Source organism: Spermophilus citellus (assembly GCF_964194105.1).
Source record: "Spermophilus citellus genome assembly, chromosome: 10".
NCBI lineage: Eukaryota > Metazoa > Chordata > Mammalia > Rodentia > Sciuridae > Spermophilus > Spermophilus citellus.
In genome coordinates this window covers 70145893-70167765 of record NC_138197.1, presented here as the reverse complement: position 1 = coordinate 70167765, position 21873 = coordinate 70145893, and the positions used below count along the sequence as shown (strand labels likewise).

The 21873-nt window shown below is 35.3% G+C and overlaps 1 protein-coding gene across 5 annotated transcripts in view; it reads right to left on the bottom strand.

Annotated features, from left to right (window-relative positions):
- Nucleotides 1-4234: 4234 nt before the first annotated feature.
- LARP4 (La ribonucleoprotein 4) overlaps nt 4235-21873 on the bottom strand; it is a gene marked incomplete at its 3' end in the record, with an annotated part of 67814 nt that continues 50175 nt past the window's right edge. For 2 of the 5 annotated variants that reach the window (XM_081309079.1, XM_081309080.1), the window contains exons 11-17: nt 21785-21829; nt 16653-16865; nt 15513-15561; nt 12114-12275; nt 7140-7264; nt 6873-7041; nt 4235-5835 (exon numbers count right to left, since the gene is read on the bottom strand). In XM_081309079.1, the coding sequence (XP_081165205.1) occupies nt 5497-5835; nt 6873-7041; nt 7140-7264; nt 12114-12275; nt 15513-15561; nt 16653-16865; nt 21785-21829 (1102 nt within the window). The remainder of the gene's footprint in view (nt 5836-6872; nt 7042-7139; nt 7265-12113; nt 12276-15512; nt 15562-16652; nt 16866-21784; nt 21830-21873) is intronic. The other 3 variants (XM_081309082.1, XM_081309081.1, XM_081309083.1) reach the window with 3 other exon arrangements.

Below are 21873 nucleotides of genomic sequence, written 5' to 3'. Positions count from 1 at the left end.
ACAACCCCAGCCCCACAATCTTTTATTTTTATGTGGTGCTGAAAAACGAACTCAGTGCCTCACACACGTGCAAGGCAAGCACTCTGTCACTGAGAAACAACCTCCCCCCACACCCTTTCCCTTTTTGAGGTAGATCTAACTTGCTGAGCTGGCATAGAATTTGTGATCCCAATGCCTTGGCCTCGCAAGGTTCTGGGGTTACAGGTGTGCCCCACTGCACCCAGCAAATACTATTCTATGTGATATGGTTGTTTTAAAAAAATTATATTATTTTTACATTACAGGCACATGCCTGAAGTCCCAATGACTCAGGAGGCTGAGGCAGGAGGATTGCAAGTTCAAGGCCAACCTAAGAAACTTAGCAAGACCCTGACTCTAAAATAAATGAGAATGGGACGCAGCTCAGTGGTAAAGTGCCCCTGGGTTCATTTCCCACAATCCCTCCCAAACAAAATAGTAAATATTTGTTTTATTAGCAATACAGTATATTCAATAAAAGTCAAACTATCACTTTAATTTACAGATGACATCTCTTCAAATGCCTGAGATCTACTTAGCTTTTCTGTTTTTGCCTAAGGGGGAAAAAAGAAGCTAAAAAGCTAAATTTTCTTTATATTCCCCACATACTCAAGAAAACCCTAGAGGTGGGCTGGGGATATAGCTCAGTTGGTAGAGTTGGCCTCACATGCACAAGGCCCTGGGTTCAATTCCCAGCACCACAACAAAACAAAAAACACCCAGAATCTTAAACAGACTTTACAGTTCTCTGATTGTTTAATCTTCAAAACAAGGGTAAAAACATGAAATTAAAACCAGAGAACTAGACAGTGAGCAAAACATAAAATGATTAAAAAGTAAATTCAAGTAGTCATGACATACCCCACCTGGAGAAAACGAAACCAGTCCTGCTTTTTAGTAATTTTATTATTTTTTCTAATATTGTTACTTTAATTTCCCATAGCACCTTGGCAACGTTGAAAACAAATACAAATACAAGGATGTACATATTTTAACATTTTATGCAAGAGCATGTGTCACCATTTTTTGGAGGGACAATTCTGACAACAGTAACAAACCTAAGCAATGGACAAACTAGAAAGCCAGATAAATGGTTCTGATCCCCCAACCCCCAACATTTAATAAGATATGCCATTCAAGGGACATCTGAAAGTTTTTTTTTAAAGGGAAAAAAAAATAAGGTTGATATGGATAATTCTTTACATATACTAATCAGTATGCTGTGCTACAAAACTGAAAATAAAAATATTTAATACACAACCTGTAGATATCTGAGCTGCACTTTTAGGAGATGTCTACCATAGACTAATAAAAACTTATCTTTAAAAATAAAAATCATTTAATAATCAGGTGATTTTCAAAAGAATTTATTCTCAAGTTTAAAACAAAATTTCTTTTAATTTAAAATGTCTTCATTCAGCTAATGAAATGAAATGTCCACGTCTTCTTCAAAGATCAGACTAGCTACAAAAACATGCAGAAAAAATTCTAAATTTGAACTAGTAGCCATCATATTTAAGGAAATATATATATAAAAGAGGAAAAAAATCCATCATATATTATATCTAAGAATTAATAAATCCCTCAAAAGGAGTACACTGTCTCTCTTTTTGAGTTTTACCTTTTCCATAAAAAAAGACCAACCTAGTTCTTTTAAAATATAGGTAATATATATTGCCAATACAAATAGAGTGTTAACCCCAGTGTTTTTCAACTGTGTTAAGGTAAACCAGTAGACATTTAAGCCAAAAGACTAATTATTAAGGCCATAACTAATAAAAACTAGAGAAAATGTTCAGTAACTTTTAAATACTTCCTGTTCCAGCAATATTCTTATTCTCATTTACATTAGTGAAGAGACTATATTCCATCATTAAACCTTTTGTAAAGCAAGTGTGGTTATTTAAAAAGGAAAGGAATGTGAAACAATATTCAAACTAAGTTAAGAAACTTTAGGAACTAAAATTAGTTTTTGTTTGTTGTTGTTGTTTTTTGTTAGTTTTAATTCGAAGAGCTGGGGATCAAACCCAGGGCCTTGCTATGCTAGGCAAGAGCTCTACCACCTAGATGCATTCCCCAATCTCTGCAGGAAACAAAAATAAATTAGAATTCTTTTTTTTTTATATTTATTTTTTAGTTCTCGGCGGACACAACATCTTTGTTGGTATGTGGTGCTGAGGATCGAACCCGGGCCGCACGCATGCCAGGCAAGCGCGCTACCGCTTGAGCCACATCCCCAGCCCTAAATTAGAATTCTTTTGTCATTGATCACCTGCAAATTAATCACAAGAGACAAGAACTACTTCTTATCAATTAAAGATCAGTGTTCCTTCAAAATGAGGGTGAAAAATATTTAGATTGGACCATTATTTTAAATGCTAGTGTCTATATCTGGCAAAACTAGGATGATCAAGATTGGAGACAGTTCCTAGATATTATGAAAGTCCTAATTATCAGGTAGAAAATGGAGGCAGGTTTTGCAATGTCTCTATGTATCTTCTACATGAAGTACAAAGTGATCAACTTGTATGACTTTTGTTCTTTATGCAGTTAAGAACTGTGGCTGATCACCGTATCATACATTCAATATAATTTTATCTACTTTCAGCCTCCAGCAGTTCAAGGAAATGTTAGGCCAAAAGGATGAAAAGGAGGAAAAAAACTGAGATTTCAATCATTCTATGTTCAGAAGCAATAAATAGTTGAAGTATAATAAACACCCACCTTCATCAGTTAAGAGTAATGCTGGGAAAAAAGCCAACAGTTTCACACAACTCACTGGCATCAAGTAATATAAACATTAAACCTGTTGCAATTAAATAAATGCTAAACACATTCTGTGAATATATATATTACACACACATATATATATATATGCAAACACACACCCACTCTCCCCTATACATGCCATCAAATGGCAATGATTAGATGTAATAAGGCAAATTAAACTAAAAAACACTATATTTAAAGAAATTAAAAAATGGTCATGTCGCCTTAAAAAAAAAGTCACGTCTTTAACATTTTTTACTTTCGATTACATTTGGAAAAAAAGCAAGAGTATGATTGCTCCCTTTAAAAAGAACTCCTTTCTTGTGTTCAATTATAACCTTTAGGGGGTAGGGAACATACCTCAGTGATAAGAGTGCTTGCCTAGTTTGTGCAAGGCTTGGGTTCAATCCCGAGTACCAGAAACAAATAACCCTTTAGATTTTTTGGAGTTGGTGAACTAAAAAGTCACATAAGCATACGAATAAAAGAAGCCTACAACTTTGACAGATATTAAAAAAAAAAAAAAAGTAGTAGGAGTAATGTTTAAGTGCAATAATTAAGCTTATAATCCTTACCAAGTGATTTTTACAAAATGTTTATTCTTTTAATTCCAATGCACTCACAGGGGGTTAACACTTTGTTTCATTTCCACCAACTGCAGCATTATGTAAGTAAACCAAAATAAGCACTTTTATCATAGATGTAAGCCAATGATTAATAAAACTTTTTTTTAAAGGACTAAACTCCCCCCAAATTTCAGCAAATTTTATTGTATGTTTCTTTTAGAAGTTGATTTTAAAAATAGTGTGTAGAAAAGTTTCAAACTGTGTAAATATATTATACCATGTTATCAATCTACCAAATCAAAAGCAACTGCCAAGCTAAATAATAAATTACAAAGAAATAATAATTCTGGCTTATACAGAAATGTGCAGTGTTTTCAAAGCTCTTAACAGTTACCCACTAATACAAATCTCCAAAGCTTAACTTAGAATTGAAAGGAGTTTCACAGTAACATTTTTAACCTCCATTTACATTCACTTTAATATATTACTAAGATGTTTATTCTATGCCACAATGGTGCTTTCCAGTGTTCACAATTTACAGTTTCAATTTGTACATATGTAACTCACTAACATAAGGGAAAGTTCTTCCTGTTACAAACTATCCCTAAGAAGAAAAATAAAACCCCACCCTACATAGAACTCTGAACATGGTATGACTTAAAAAACAGATTAATGCAACATGGTTTTTAATATTTTAGCCATTTTCTAAATACCAGCATGTAAACTTGCCTATTTAATATATGACAGCTACAATTTTATTCACTGAGAAATTCTGCATCAATTTTAATTAACCATCTTTATCACCTTATAAAAATCTCTTGACTTGCTGTTTCTGTTTCAGTGAATTCCAAACTGTATATATATATATATATATATATAGGTTGTTTTTTTTTTTTTAATTTTAAGACGAAGGAAGCCAGGTGATATCACTGCAAACAGAAAAAAGTCCCCCCCAAATTAAGCCTTTAAAAAATTTTCTATACTATTTAACACTTTTAAAAAGTCAGTTAAATTGTTTAATCTTTAACAATAAACAAAATATTACTGGAGGGTCAGTCTGCCACACCTTTCTGGGACCTAAGATTCTGAGTATGTGAACAGAATAAAATACTTCAGTGTTAAATCCCCAAATTTATAACTGTTATACGATTTGACTGGATTAATAAAAACATACAATTCAGTAGGTGGTTGGTTATTTTACTTTTGGGGGTAGGTAGTCAAAAAACAAAGAGTAACAAATGAAATAGCAAAAAAAGTTCTGTTTCCCATCTTAAAGGTGAAGGGAGGGGTGACAACAGATCACAGGGCAGTTTAAACCTTTAAAATCCATTGACCTATCATTTCAGGTCCAAGATGAATTTCTGAATTTTTTTTGAGTAGCCCCCATTCTTTCCTTGAGTATCAAACTGATTGGTAGTCACATTAGAGCTTAACAGTCTGTTGAATGAAATATTAATAAAGTTGAAAAGACAGACTAAATTCAAACTAGAATAAAAATCTACTCAAGTATTACATTCAGTTTTCAAATCATTTACTAATATGACAACAGATTTGGCTTAAATCACTCTTGCACACACTCACAACCACAGACACCCCAATCACTGATCTGCTCTGCAACACAAGGCCATATAATCAGAGATGACATTCTCCAAGCCAAACATTAAATAGATTAAAAAAAGTAATTTCTAATTTTTACAGAAATGCTTCTTCAAAAAATATTTTCTTACTCCCTCATCTCCTATACTGAAGGATGTATACTGCTTTCTTTTTTTGTTGTTTTGTTTTAATTTCTCAAGCTAAATCTGAACACTCAAAATTGATTCCAGGCAGAAAATCTTTGTAAATTAAAATCAAAAACAAAAATAGAAAAATTATATTTTATATATGTGTATATATATATTTATATATATATATATATATATATATATGTATTTATACTGATTGGAAGTCTCCAGCATTTTAAAATCACTTCAGAGATGAATTTTGGGATTCTACTCCTCACAATTCCAAAATCCATAATGATTTAAGGATATATTTTGTTTCCTTCCTGGCTACCCATCCCCCTCCAAAACAGTTCAATATAGCCACGGCTCAAGTTTAATGGGAAGAGAGAAAGTTTTTGAATAGTTTTGTTTTTTTGATTTTACTTTGGTGATCTGGGTGGCACATATTGCTCTTTGCCATTACGTCGAGTCACTCCCTGAGGTATAGCCCTATGGCTAAACTGGCGTCTCTGTTCCCTGATTTTTCCAGATGCTCCCCTGGGAATGGTATTGCCTCGGAAGCCAGAATAATCCTTACTAGCCCTTGCTTCTGGCTTCTCATGTGATTTCTCAATGGACTTCTCAGGAGCTCCAGTCTCTTCATTTTTGGTGGGAGACACAACATTGGAGCGAAGTTCCCGTAGTGGCTGCACAAGAACTGGAACTGGCTCTTTAGGGGGCTTCTGGCACACTTCGGCATAACTTAACTTTCGAGGTTCCTTTTGAAGGGATAAGGGGAAAAAAAAAACTTACAATACACATTCTTTAATAAAGTACAAAAAAGGATATTTTAACCACAGAAAAACATAAGTTACTTTCTAGGTAAGGGCAACAGATATTCTTATATACACTAACGCCGTTAAAGTGATTAGTATTTTTTTTTTTTTAAAGAGAGAGTGAGAGACAGAGAGAGAGAGAGAGAGAGAGAGAGAGAGAGAGAGAGAATTTTTTAATCTTTATTTTTTAGTTTTCGGCGGGCACAACATCTTTGTTGGTATGTGGTGCTGAGAATCGAACCCAGGCCGCATGCATGCCAGGCGAGCGTGCTACCACTTGAGCCACATCCCCAGCCCCCAAAGTGATTAGTATTATAAACTTGAAATAAAATGCTACTAGTTGTATCAGTGAAAATATTACAGGTAAATTTTGTGTCCCCCACCCCATATTTTCCCAATCATAAAATTATGAAATTGAGGGGGCTTGGGCTGTGGCTCAGCAGTAGCCCATTTGCCTGGCATGTATGAGGCACTGGGTTCAATTCTCAGCACTGCATATAAATAAAGATATATAAATAAAGATGTATCAACAACTAAAAAAATGATACAAAAAATTATGAAATTGATTCTGGTACTGAAATACAAGTCGGAATAGTCCCTAATGGCTTTCAAAGACTTATTAGTGCCACATAAACAACAAGATGAATTTTAACAGGGTCAAATTTCTTTATGATAGCCCAAAACTGGCAAAACACCAAAATCTGGATGAGATGCTTTTCTGCTATGAGCAGAAGGAAAAGAACGAACAAACCCAAAGAAACTAAATAGTAAATTCTTCACTCTTCAACATGACTAAAACTTTCCATTTCTTCATAGTGACATTTAACTCCTTTAATTTCTTTCAGATGTAGCCAGTCTTACTTTGAGCTACTTCCAAATGACTCTTTCTCTAACAAAGTACCATGTGAAAAAAAGTTGTTTTTAAAAATATATAATCTATTAAATTTTTTTCTAACAAAAACTAAACTCTTCCAAGTTACCTGTATGGTCACAGCTCCGGATGCATTTGTGTTACTATTACTTGGTGAAGCAGTATTTGCCCGTGGTGTCTTTGCAGTGCTTGGGGAAGAAACTGGTATAGTCATCTGATTGAGAACATCCTTCTGAACAGTGGATTCCTCTATTGGATCCTTTTCTTTCTGAGTTGTGCTAAGGAAAAAAGAGTTTGGATTTAGAGAACAAGAACTACTGAACTACCAATGAGAAGAAAAAGTCATGCTAAAGATTTTTTATACTAAAACTTGTACCTTAATGCAGGAAGCTCAGCTGTACATGGAGGACTTGTACTCATATTGAGTTGCAGGGCAGAAGTACAGTCTGTTTGCTCATCTTCTACAGGCACTGGGCAACTAACTCTCAAGTCTTCATTATCCTTAAATAAACAGATATTCAAAATTACATTTAGACATTTTTCTAAATAAGATGTACAAATGGCCAATAAGCACATGAAAAAGATGATCAACATCATTAGCAATTAGGGAAATGAAAATCAAAACCTGAGAAACCTCTATATACCTACTAGTATGGCTATAATAAAAAAGACAGAAATCAACAAATATTGGAGATGACTATGGAGGTACTGGATCTCTCATACATTGAAAGTAGCAATGTAAAAAAGATGAAGCAGCTTTAGAAACCAATCTGGCAATTACTCAAAAAATTAAATAATTATATGACCCAGCAATTCCACTTCTATATACATACCTAAGATAAATAAAATCAGGTGTATGTAAATAAAATTATCTCATATAGACAGGGGGAAAAAAAGGTCTACACAATTTTTTTTAAAAAAATATATATTTTAGTTGTAGTTGGACACAATAACTTTATTTTACTTATTTTTATGTGGTGCTGAGGATAGAATCCAGTGCCTCACACATGCTAGGCAAGAGCTGTACCACTTAGCCACAATGCCAGCCAATACAAAAATTTTTATATTCACCGTAGCATCAACTGATGAAGGGGGGGAAATGTGGTATATTAAAAAACAGAATATTGTTTGGCAATAATAAGAATGAAGTGCCTGACACGGAAGCACATACCTTTAATCTCAAGACTCAGGAGGTTGAGTCAGGAGGATTTTAAGTTTGAGACCAGCTCAACTCTGAGACCCGGTCTCAAAATTAAGAAAGGGCTAGTGATATAGCAGAGTGAAAAGGCATCCCTAAGTTCAATCCCCATTACCAAACAAACAAAAACAAAAAGGAATGATGTACTTATATTGCTTCAAAGTGAAGATTTTCTGCTAAGTAAAATAAACCAGGTCACAAAAAGACAAATAATGTATGATTTCATTTATTTGAGGTACCTAGAGAAGTCAATAGAAACACAAAGTGGAAATATAGTTGCCAGGGGTTAAGGGTTGAAGGAAACAGGAAGAAGCTCAATGGATATACAGTTTTACTTTTATCTGATGAATTCTAGAGACTGGCAATGCAACAATGTGCATGTACTTAACCACTACATATACACTGGAAATTGCTAAGATAGTAATTTTATATTGTAGGTATTTTACCACAAAATAAATATGTGTGTGTGTATTTTATATATATATATTTCTTTTCTTTTCTTTTTTTAAATATTTATTTTTTTTTTTAGTTCTCGGCGGACACAACATCTTTGTTGGTATGTGGTGCTGAGGATCGAACCCGGGCCGCACGCATGCCAGGCGAGCGCGCTACCGCTTGAGCCACATCCCCAGCCCCTTATATATATATTTCTGATAAATAATGGGGATGGAACCCTGAACACTTTATCACTGAGCTATATCCCCAGCTCTTTTAAACTTTGAGACAGGGTCTTGCTAAGTTGCTGAGATGGGCCTGGAAATTGCCATCCTCCTGCCTGCTTCCTGAATTATTGGCATTACAGGTGTGTAACACCATGCCTGACTACCAATTTAAAACAAACAAAAACCCAACAGGAACAAAAACAAGGCCCAGAATTTAAAACTGATGAATGAAATAAAAGACATAATAGATTTAGAGGAGGATATTTAGGAACACTTCGTAGAAAACATAGTTGAGAACAAAAATAAAAATCATAATAGCAGCCAAAACAAGATAAAGTTCAACCTATAAGATCTAATGCCATACTAGTCTACCAATGAATGAAAAAGAGCCATACACCAAAGACACATTATCATGAAGTACCAGAGAAAAATAAAATACGCTCTAAATACCTTCAAAGAAAGGTAAAATTTACAGAAATCAGAGCCCCTAGACTTAAATAAAAGTATTATGTCCATCTACAACTAAAAATGTAAAAAAAACAAAAACAAAAACAAAAACAAAACAACAACAACAAAAAAACCCTATGGAAGCTGGATGATTTTCTCAGCAAGATATGATTATATCTGAATTTAAGAACCTGCTTTTACCTAGACACTGAAGAATAAAAAGAAATCATTAAAGTGAAAGAATTTACATGAATTTTTAAGACAAAACTCTGAGAATATGCCAAACACTTTTGATTCTCAACTTTAAAACAAAAACACACCCTAAGACCCAGCAACTTCATTTCTCTCTCTCTCTCTATATATATATATACATCGTAGACGTTCTTGTTCATATAAAGATTTGAATATTTTTAAGAGCATTATTTATATTGGCAAACAGAAAGCTACAATTTCCATCAACAGCAGAATGAAGACATAATTTCATTTAGATATTTACAAATGGGCACAATGCACATTATATTGTTTATGGCAAACTAAGAGCTGTAACCTTTTGGTAGGCCCCTCTTTTAAGTTATAAAGGGCTGCAGAAATATATATACATACATACATAAAACCAGGAAGTAGTACACAAAGCCTAAAAGATTTACAATTTACCCCTTTTCAGAAAAAGTTTGCCAATCCAGAATGGTAAACTAGAAAAGAAAATTATCACAAAGTTATATCTAAGCAGAAGAGGGGGGAAGGAGAACCCCAAACAGGAAGAGGATACACATGTTGCTTCTAAGATACTGAGGGCATTTACAGTCCACAATTGTAGGTTGGGAGTACATGGGTAAGTACACTTCATTATTATTTTTTAAAAACGTATCTGTCTGTCTCTCTCACCAAATCTGAGAAGTTATAAAACAAATCATTATTTTATATGGTGCCCAGAAAAACACTGCCACTTAAACGATGATACATTTTACATTTTAATTAACAGCCTGATTTATTCAATTACTTTTTTGGTACTAGGGATTGAAGCCAGGGCACTTTACCACTGAGCCATATCTCCAGTCCTGTTTTACATTTTGTTTAGAGACAGGGTCTTGCTGAGATACCCCAGGCCTCTTAAGTTGCTGAGGCTGGCTTTCTTTGAACCTGCAATTCTGCCTCAGCCTCCTGAGCTGCTGAGAAATGGGCATGTACCACCATGCCTGGCTGACAGTCTAATTTTTAAAGATGATAAAACGTGAAAAAAATGTATATCTTAGAATTAATAAAATAACGACCATATTTCAAAATATTTTAAAATGAGGGCTGACAGTAGAAAAAGGAAAATATTTGTGTGTGTGTGTGTGTGTGTGTGTGTGTGTGTGTGTGTGTGGTGATACCAGGGATTGAACGACTGAGCCACATCCTAACCCTTATTTTCTATTTTATTAAAGACAAGGTCTCACTGAGTTGTTTAGTGTCTCGCTAAATTGCTGAGGCTGGCTTTGAACTCTCTATCCTCCTGCCTTGGCCTCCCAAGCCGCTGGGATCACAGGTGTGCACCACCGTGCCCAGCTGGAAAACAATTTCTTACAGAGAATACTATCAAAAGATGAACTACAGACCAAGTATTAAAGCAGAAAAACATTTACAGAATCTAAGACTTAGAAATTTATACCTCATGACCACTTGTTCAGGAAGTTCTAGAAGATGTGACCAGTCATAATACAGGAAAATAAAAAGAGGAAGAAGGGGATCCAATAAATGAGACTAAGGAAAACTTAACAAAATGGTGAAGGAATACAGAGATATGAAAAATTGTGTCCTATATGTGTAATAAGAATTGTAATGCTTTCCACTGCTGTCCTGTAGTTAAATAAAACAATTAAAAAATAATAATGGTGAAGGAAGTCCAAGAAACAGCCATATACCAGGCCACTGAGAATGTATAAGAAAAAGAAATAATTACAGTGTACTCTGTCATTTATGTTTTTTTAAAAAAATATTTATTTGGGGTTGGGGCTATGGCTCAGCAATTGTGCACTTGCCTGGGAAGTGTGAGGCACTGGTTTTGATTCTCAGCACTACATATAAATAAATAAAAATAAAGGTCTATCAACAACTAAAAAAAAAATTTTTAAAGAAATATTTATTATTTTTTACTGGTAGTTGGACATAATACCTATTTATTTACTTTTATGTGGTGCTGAAGATCAAACCCAGGGCCTTGCACGTGCTAGGTGAGTCTACCATTGAATTGCAACTCAAGCCCTAATCTATCATTTATTAAAAAAAAAAAAAAAAAAAAGTGGGGCTGGGGTTGTGGCTCAAGTGGCAGAGTGCTCGCCTAGCAAGCATGAGGCATTGGGTTCAATCCTCAGCACGACATAAAAATAAAATAAAAGATATTGTGTCCACCTTAAAACAAAAACAACAACAAAAAACCCCTAAAATATATTTTAAAAAAAAAGGAATACTGAGACGTGGCTTACAAATAACAGCATGTTTTAGTCTACTGGTGATGCTTTTTACTTAGAGATACTGAAATAATGGGCACCTTATAATTGATGATATCTCATAAATGATGAAGCCCAATATACTGGGAAGATGGGAAAAATTTTTATGTGTTTATTTAAGAGAGCTATATATATATTTCTTTAGCTCTAGAATGTAAATCTAACAATGTCTAAAATCTTACTTTTTAAAGAAATATGAAGAGGTCTGCACTCAAAAATATTGTAGGATGTAGTATTATAACTTGCTGATATCTACTCTCCACTATTTCAAAGGCTAAGTTTATCAAGTTAATTATAAGGTTGAAATACAGCTTTCGACTTATTAAGCTGATTGACTTTAAAGACATGTAAAAGTCAAAGAACATTTTATTGACCTTGTATAATACAGCTTTATTATAAGTCCTTTAAAATAAGGTATGCTGAAAACTCCACAAGTTAAAACTATGATAGAAATACTAAGTATAAATAAAATTTAAAATAATAGCCCTGAAAACAATGCCCATAAAACACAGTTCCAGAAAGTGAGAGAATCACATTGATTCTTCAGTGATTACCTTTTCTTTGTAGACACCTTTGACAACATCAGACATTCTATTCTCCAAAACAAGTTCACCTGGCATTCTTGATGAACTTCCAGGTAATGGAGGAAAATTTGAAGCTAGTAAGTCAAACTTTGGTGTTGGAGCCTTTGTTTCAGCTGTTGAAGGATGGGGTCTCTAAAAGACACAAATCAAACAGGTCATATGCCTATTGAATTCTCTAATATTTGTGCTGTACCACTTGAGCCACAATCCCAGCCTGCCTATTTATCTTTAGATAGCTCTCTCTTCTGTTCCTTTTGCAAACTGCCACACTCCTTAAAATTCTGAACCAATATCTACTGTTCTTCAGTTTCTGTTTGCAATTCCCCATTCTATTAAATAAAAATAAAAACAAAAACCCTAATCCTACCATACCATCAGTTTTACTCTATCCTAATGGAGAACAGCCAGGAATGCTGGTGCATGCTGGTAATCCCAGAAACTTCTAAGGCTAAGACAGGAAGATAGCATAGACTCTTCCTCATTCTATCTCATCCCCTCTTCCCTTGACCCTGAACTCAACATTCCACTAAAACTGCACAAGATGTCAATGCCTTTCACCACAAAAATCTGGAAGTCAGACTATTTTTACTGACTTCATTATATAGCATGTGGCATGATTGCCCTTCTTTCTTTTGGGAATGTACTTTCTTTTTTTTTGGCAATGCTGATGATCAAATGAAGGCCTTCAAACATGTTCAGCAAGTGTTCTACCACTGAGCTAAAACCCTCACTCTGGGAGTTTGTTATTTTTATTTTATTTTTTTTTAGCTTTAGTGGTCTTCTCTTTGTTTCTTCTCAGATCTGAAAACCACATGCGCTTTTCTCATTTCTGATTTGTTAAATTTTGGTTTCTATTCTTTTTACTTCCACATTTTCCATGGGTTATCCATTATTCATGGGTTCAGATACACCGATATGTGAACAGCTGTATCTCTCCTTTTTTTTCTTTGACTTGGGATTGGCACTTAACCACTTAGCCATACCCACAGCCCTTTTTGAGACAGCCTAGTGATAAGTTGTTTATGGGCTTGCAGCCTGGCAAGCAGAAAAGACTTAAAACAATCCTTTTCCCTTTTGGTGGCCATGGCAGCACAACTGAATTGTACATTTTAAATAAGTTTCAGCCCAGGCTCTTTTTACATTCAGATTTCACTTGGATAATTTTAGTCCAAAAGTCACTACCACATTCCCTAAAGTTTCATGTTTGGACTTCTTTTATTACTGTTCACAGGGTAACTTGTGACAATTTTATCTACTCTTATTATTTCAATTACTATGTGAAAGTTTACAAATATTAAAATTTTAGGACCTCTAGCTAAGACCTCTCCTCTTATACTACAAGGTGTGTTTATCATCTTTTCCTTCACCCCAAGGGTTAGTCCTTAATCCAGACATTCTCAACATGTTAAAGAGATCTAATCTCTCTCTTCCTCAAATGTTGAAGGCCACTTAAAAGACTCTTCTTGGTGTTTTAATGCAATAATTTTCTTCTTTGAATATTACTCCTTTTCACTGTAAAACATACATGTAAAATAAGCACTGTATTACACATTTATGATACATCTATAAATCTGGGGTGGGGGATCCTTGAGGCCTCCATGCTTTTTTTAATTCTCATTTTTGGCAGTGTTGGCATGCCAAAAAGACACTACCACTGAGCCACATCCCCAACCCAATCTCCATGCACTGTTATTCCTCAACTCTTTTTGCCTCTAGATTAGAGACAATGCAAAATTCACTAAGAACAAATAATGGAAATAAAAATGAGTAATTGAAACTGGACAAAATTCAAACATGATACATAAAAGAATCAGCAATAGGCAGATAATTACCCCATTAGAAAAATTAAATAAAATAAAGGTATTGTATCTAACTACAACTAAAAAATAAATATTAAAAAAAAAGGAATGAAGGAAGGCTAGGGATGTGGCTCAGTGGACGTGTCTTCAGGGACATTAAAAAAAAAAAGAATACTATCCCCTCTCTGATAAAAAACAATCAAACATATACTGCATTAGGCTATAGATAAAAGAAACTTTGTTGTTCATGGAAGGAAAAAAAAAAAAACCCGAAATGACAGCTCCTACAGAAGGTTATCTGGCAGCAATTATTGAATTGTGATCCGGAAAAGCCACTCCAAGGGATTCTCCTTCAGATATAATCATACCTATGAGAAATTATATTATAAATAATGCAATGATAATTTCATATTATCAAAAGACTGGAGCTACTTAAATATCCATAAATAATGCAATAAATTTTCATATTTTTAAAACTATATTAGGTATTCAAATAATTTTTTTGAAAAGAGAACATCAAAAAATTGTAACTGGGCTGGGGATGTGGCTCAAGTGGTAGCGCGCTCGCCTGGCATGCGCAGGGCGCTGGGTTCGATCCTCAGCACCACATAAAAATAAAGATGTTGTGTCCACTGAAAAATAAATACTTTAAAAAAAAATCTGTAACCATGTGGACTTGAGAGTGAGTTTGTGACGGGTGATGGTGAATATTCTGGGATGAAAGTCAAGCTCGATTCACTTTTCTTGGGGTGTGGGTACTGGGGATTGAACTCTGGGGTCCTTTATTACTGAGCTATATTCCTAACCCTTTTTATTTTTTAGACAGGGTCTTGCTAAGTTGTTGAGGATGGATTTGAATTTGTAATTCTCTTGCCACAGCCTCCTTAGCTGCTGGGATTACAGGTGTGTGCCATTATATCCGGCCCTTTTTTATTTTTTTTGAGACGAGCTGTAAGTTGCTGAGGCTGGTCTTGAACTTGCAACCCAGGCCGGTGCAATGGCACATACCTGTAATCCTAGCAGCTCAGGAGGCTGAAGCAAAAAGATCACAAGTTCAAAGCAAGCTTTAGCAACTCAGCAAGCCCTGTTTCAAATTAAAATATAAAAAGGGCAGGGGATATGGTTCAGTGGTTAAGTGCCCCTGGTTCCATTCCCAATACCCACCCCCCCCACCGCGCCCAGCTAAACCAAAACCCAAAAACAGGCCTGGGGTTGTGGTTCAGGGTAGAGTGATTGTCTCGCATACATGAGGCACTTGGTTTGATCCCCAGCATCACATTTAAAAAACAAAAAACAAAAAACTAAATAAACAAAATAAAGGTATCGTGTCCATCTATAACTAAAAAATATTTAAAACAAAAACCAACAGAAAAAACCCAAACACTTCCCCAAATTTGCAACCCTGTCTTAGCCTCTCATGGAGTTGGTTCACCCAGCTTCTATTTTCCTTTACTAAATACTAAAACCAATGAAAAGGCAGACCACAAGTCAATGCCATAGTAAATCACAATAGAGAAAACAAAACAAACAAACAAAAAGAAAAATGTAATTAAAGGTTAAAAACACTCACTGGGATTCTGTCATCTTCTCGTCGTCTTCGACCTCTGAAAACAGTTCTCCTTTTAAAAACAAAAAAGAAGGTATTGGGGACAACTTGTAAGATTCTTCAAATATACACAATCTAACAAAGATGGAGAGATTTCTAGTTTAACTTATTCTAAATCCACCAAAATTAAAAGACATAGTCTTCTGAAAGCAATCTGAGCTTATATACCCCAAAGCTTACATATTACCACCACCACCAGTTAGCTGGTTCATTTTTACTATTTTTTTTTTTTTGCTCTCTCCATACCAGAAGCATATCAGAGTTTAATTTAGGCAAGGTAGGCACTATAAAACCCATTCCTACAGTTTATACTTGGAATAACTAAAACCCTAAGGCACAAAGATGGATAGCCTATTTTTCTAAGCTGCCTTCTCCTTGGCCAACTATAAAGAACTTCAAAATATAAATTTCTGATCATAGTGGCTGGGTGTGGTGGCACATGCCTGTAATACCAGTGGCTCAGGAGGCTGAGTCAGGAGAATTTCAAGTTCAAAGCCAGCCTGAGCAATGGTGAAGAGTCAAGCAACTCAGTGAGACCCTGTTTCTAAATAAAATACAAAATAGGACTGGGGATGTGGTTCAGTGGTTGAGTACCCCCCCAAGTTCAATTCCCAGTACCCCACCCCCAAATTCTGATCATAGCTATTCTATATGGATACTCTATATTTCTTAATTATTTTTAAAAAACTACTGGGAGGTTGGGGTTGTGGCTCAGTGGTAGAGTGCATTCTGAGCACATGTGAAGCACTAGGCTTGATCTTCAGCACCACATAAAAAATAAGCAAATCAAGGTATCATGTCCACCTACATCTAAATACATTAACAACAAAAACAAAACCAGTAAACACCCACTGAGGTTAGCCATTACAGTGGCTGATACTTGCCAAGCATGAAGCCCTGTGTTAGATTCCCAATACTCTAACAACAGAAACAACAACAAAAATCTAAAAAATAAAAATTATTAACCGATGATAAACTGTTTATTTCCATAACCAAATGCAAATAATTGTTAAACCAACAACATCAATCATTAGTCATGGTCTTTGAATACACAGAATGATTGTGTTATGATCAAAGAATTTTCATACACCCATATTTTCTTACCTGCCCCTACCATAGTCCCCATTCTGTTCCATCTGTAAAACAGGAGTCTCCTTGGGAAGGTGAGTTTGCTCCTGATGCCCTATTACTGTAGGGTTATGCCGTTCGGGTGGAAAGTTCCTTGAACTAGATCTGTTCAATGGTCCATCCCCCAATGACACAGAGCCCTCTGTTGAATGTTCTGAACCACTGGATGACCTAAAATGAGGCTTCACACTATAAGAAATAAGATCATATACATCAAAAGATGTATCAAGACAGAAAAAAACCTTTCTTTGTACTCTGGTTGTCATATAGTGAAAAGGTTACCTGTTTTATGTCTTACATATAATATTTTCAAAAGGCAAAAGGATTTCTGTTAAAGAAATTTGTTCAAGGAGACATTTGGGAGAAAATCCAAAGTTCTTTGGAAAAGAAGAAGAAGAAGAAAAAAAAAAAAAAACTATTGTCTTGATATACCTATATCAGCCAGGTTAAAAACTTAACATCTGTGCCATGAACTCTCAATAAGGGGAAAACCACCAATGAAAGTAAAAATTGGTGGTGGTTGTGGTGGGGGAACAAAAAAATTCGCACTCATTTTATGTGTAAGGCTTACACATACATTACACAGATATACTATAATCTGTAATATTAAATTTTCATAGGAGAAAATTAGTAAAGAAGCTTGAAAAGTCTCTTTATGGGAATGACAATGAATAGGGTGAGAAACAGTAGATACACTAAAATCTCAGCCTTCACCAAATATGCAATCAGTTGCTCAAAGATCCAAATGTGGAACAGAAAACTACAGAGAAATAAAGCCAGCAGTCTGGCATGTGTCATGAATTAAGGTATACAATATGTTAAAAAGCACTGCCCCCCCAACCCTGCTTCTGCAAAAATAGCTTTTATCTTGGATGAAAACTAGGAGCATCCAACTTCCTAAAAAAATCTGTAAATAGATTAAGCTAAGGTAGCATAACAGAGAAAAGATGCAACAAGGCAAACACCTAAAGTAAGCCTAAGCAACTGAGGATCTTGGCTCTACAAGAATAACAAGGAAGCGTGAGATTTGTATTGGCTCATGACTTACAATCTTTTATAATATGTTTTCATAAATACAAACTGATAATATTAATAACATTTTGCCAATTTCCTAAGCTCTTGGAACAGGGACTGAAAATCATTTATAAGCCCCAAAATTAAACATTAATTTAAATGGCACATAGAGCTATTTTATTCTCCAGAGACCATGACAAATTAGGCTATTACTATTAAAATTTAAGATAAAAAAATCAAGGTACAATGGCACTTCAGAGAATTTATTTTGATGAGCATCTTGCTAAGATGTAGAGCTTAACCTTGAACTTGAAATAAAACCAACAGGCTGGTATGTGTCATGACAATCTCCTGAAGTTGCTAGGATTATAGTTGTGCTTCAACATATCCAGTGAAAATAGATTGGGTAGGGAGGTAGGGGTATAATTGGGGCTTAAACCTGGGTATTTAACCACGGAGCCACACCCTTAGCCCTTTTAATTTTTTTATTTTGAGACAAGGTCTTGCTAAGTTGTTGAGGCTGGCCTTCAACTTGTGATCCTCCTGCCTCAGGTTCCTAAGCTGCTGGGATGACAGGTGTGCGCCACTACACCTGGCAAAAATAGGTTCTTCAATAGCAATAAAAATTACAGTATGTCACCTATCAGTTTTTTCCAAAATATTTATTATCTAGCATATCTGAAAATGACCTCAAGAGTTTGATAGATTATTTACATACCTGTTCAGAAACTATCATTCACCAATTTTCACCTTGTAAACCAATAAAGCCTAATGGACAAATTATTTAGTTTAAACAGCCCTCAGATCTCATAATCTTACCCTTCATTGAGAGGGACTTGCGATCTCAATCCAGGCAACAGAAAAGAGAATGAAGAAAGAAGTGATAAAGCCAGAAGAAAAGGGGAAGTGACAGAAAGATAGAAAAATGCCTGGATTTTTGAAAGTTAGTCCTATTCTCTCTAAGTAGGACTAGTGATCATCATTGGGCTATTCTCAAAGTTATATCAAAAATTGTAAAATGGCTCTAATAGTTACTTCCTCTTTGATTGCTAACATTAATTTAAAGGAAAAAGGTACAAAAGCCTGACAGCTGTCACGTCAAAAAACTTAGTTTCATTTGTAATGTTTGCAGAAATATGAAAAAGGTACTCACATATTATTTTTATAATTAAAAACAAACCACAACCACTGTTGCTCAAATACATGGAAAAAAACTATACTGTGGTTTTGAAAAACATGCAAAATAATAATAAACTTGCCTATATGCTCAAAACCATAGGTGAATCTCTTTTTTTAATAAAGGTGACTACCTTTCCTGGCTTTCTTATTGTAAATGTCATCCCTTTCACCAATAAGGCACAGTAGACAAAATGGGGACAATAAAGGAAGAACAACGAACCCACCACATTTTTTAAAAAATTAACAAAGGACCTAAAAACAGCATATATCAGGGACACAGCCACATCAATGGTTACAGCAACACAATTCACATCTAGGTTGGTAGAGCCAACCTAGATGTCCCTCAGTGGATGAATAGATTAAAAAAAAAAAGTGTCATTTATACACAATGCAATATTTCTCAGCAATAAAAAAGAATAAGATCATGGCATTTGCAGGGAATGGATGGAATTAGAGAAGATTATGCTAAAGAAGTTAGCCAATCCCCCAAAAAACAAATGCCAAATGTCTTCTCTGATATAAGGGAGGTGACTCAAAATGGGGTTGGGAGGGAGAGCAAGGGAGGAAGATTATCTGTAGATAGGGAATAGGGGTGGGAGGGAAAGGGAGGGAGAAGGGGAATAGCATGGATGGTGAAAGGAGATCCTCATCATTATACAAAATACATGTATGAAGATGTGAATTTGGTATCAACATACCTTACATACAGAGATATGATAAATTGTAGTATAAAGGTGTATTAAGAATTGTAATGCATAAATAAATAAATAAATAAATATTTTAAAAGAATTAACTAACTATATTGGCAGTGCCAGAGATCAAATCCAAGGCCTCACACATGCCAGGCCAAGCTCTTTTTTTTTTTTTTTGAGAGAGAGAGAGAATTTAGTTTTCGGCGGACACAACATCTTTATTTGTATGTGGTGCTGAGGATCGAACCCAGGCCGCACGCTATTGCTTGAGCCACATCTCCAGCCCTGGGGCCAAGTTCTTTATCACCAACTTCAATACCCAGTCCCGTATTTATTTTTAAGGAACCAGGGATTGAACGCCCAAGATGCTTCACCACTGAGCCACATCCCTAAACTTTTTAATTCTTTATTTTGAGACAAGGTTGCTTAGGGCATCACCGAGGCTGGCCTTGAATGTACAATCCTCCTTTTGCAGCCTCCTGAGCTGTTGGGATTACAGGTGTAAGACAGGACACCCACCTTTATTTATTTGTAACATGAGCATCTGAAAAGATCAGCACCAGCCCGCTCAGTTAAAAATAGCTTTTAGTCTACCTAATAACAAATACCTGTTCTACTTAAAGTGTTTAAAGCAGAAGTGACACCTTCAAAGAACTATATGGGGAATCAACACATACTTTAAAACAAAACAAAACAAAACAAAACAGATCTACTACCTCTAATCATGACCAATTTGTTATCTTCTCAAGAGAGAATTTAGAAATTGTATTGATTTCTTTTTCTTTTTGCAGTACTGAGGATGGAACCCAGGGGCACTCAATCAATGAGCCACATCCCCTGCCCTTTTTGTTTGAGACTGGATCTTGCTTAGTTGCTTACGACCTCACTAAGAGGCTAAGGCTTGCCCTTGAACTTGTGATCCTTCTGCCTCAGCTTCAGGAGTATTAGGATTACAGGTGTGTGCTACCACACCCAGCAATTGTGATTTATTCTATTGGAAATATTTTTCAAAAAATAGTTTTAGTTGTAGATGGACACAATACCTTTATTTATTTGTATGTGGTACTACGAATCAAACCCTGTGTCTCAAACATGATAGGCAAGTGCTCCACCACTTAGTCTCAACCCCAGCCTCCAATGGAAATATTATTATTTTTTGGTACCAGGAATTGAACCTAGGGGCGCTTAACCACTGGGCCACATGCCCAGCTATTTTAAAATTACATCATAACAAAGATCTGTGTGTTCTTGGAAATCAATCTTTTCCAAACAACAGGATGGTGACTACAGGGCAATATGTATACTTCTATTCCTATATCTTAACAACACTGAAATTTTGTAGGTAATTGCTATAATTACTAAACAAAGTGTGATCTACAAACAATGTACTACTTGTAAATTACCTTACATTATTCTTTTTCCTGAGCTAGAGTCTTGCTATGTTGTCTATGCTGGCCTTGAACTCCTGGGGTCAAGTGATACTCCTGCCTCAGCCTCCCGGGTAGTTGGGACCATAGTTCTGCATGACTCTACCTGGAAGTATCCTTCATTATTAATATACAAAAATATGCCATTTGAAACTTGAATAAAAATGTGTTTATTCACATTTTTTAGCATTTAAAAATTACCTTTAGGACTGGGATGTAGCTTAGTGGGAGACCATTTGCCTAGCATGTACAAGGCCATGGACAGTATGGTGGTCCCCATCTGTAATCCCAGTGGCTCAGCATTGAGGCAGTAGGATCACAAGTTCAAGGTCTGCCTCAATAACTTAGTGAGACACTCTTTTAAAATAAAAATTTAAAGGGCTGGGGATATTGCTCAGTGGTAGGAGTCCTCTGGGTTTAATCCCTGGTACCAAAATCCTCATAATCATCATCAAAAACACTGAATGCAGAAACAAAATAATACACCACTTTCATATCACCAAAAAAGCTTTCATAGAATTTTTTTTTTAAATTATGTTACTTTAAAGCAGCATGAAAACTGTCATTTCTATTTTGTGTTAAGCAGGAAACCCATTCAAATGCTTTAACAGCATCAAAGGGCATCCAAAAATTGTGACCATTAAAGGGGAGCCAGAATGAATGCTTCCAGAATACACTGAGACAGACATATTTTATACTATAACACTACTTTCTCTAATAAAGCACACTTCAGAAAAATCACACAAAAAAGGACTGAATTATTAGACGACATCTTGGAAATATACTATGTGGTCACCTTGCCAAAGAAGAATCAAGTGGGGGAATCGGATCCGGCAAGAGACTGAAAAATCAATGAAAAGAAATCATTAGTGGGCTGGGGTTGTG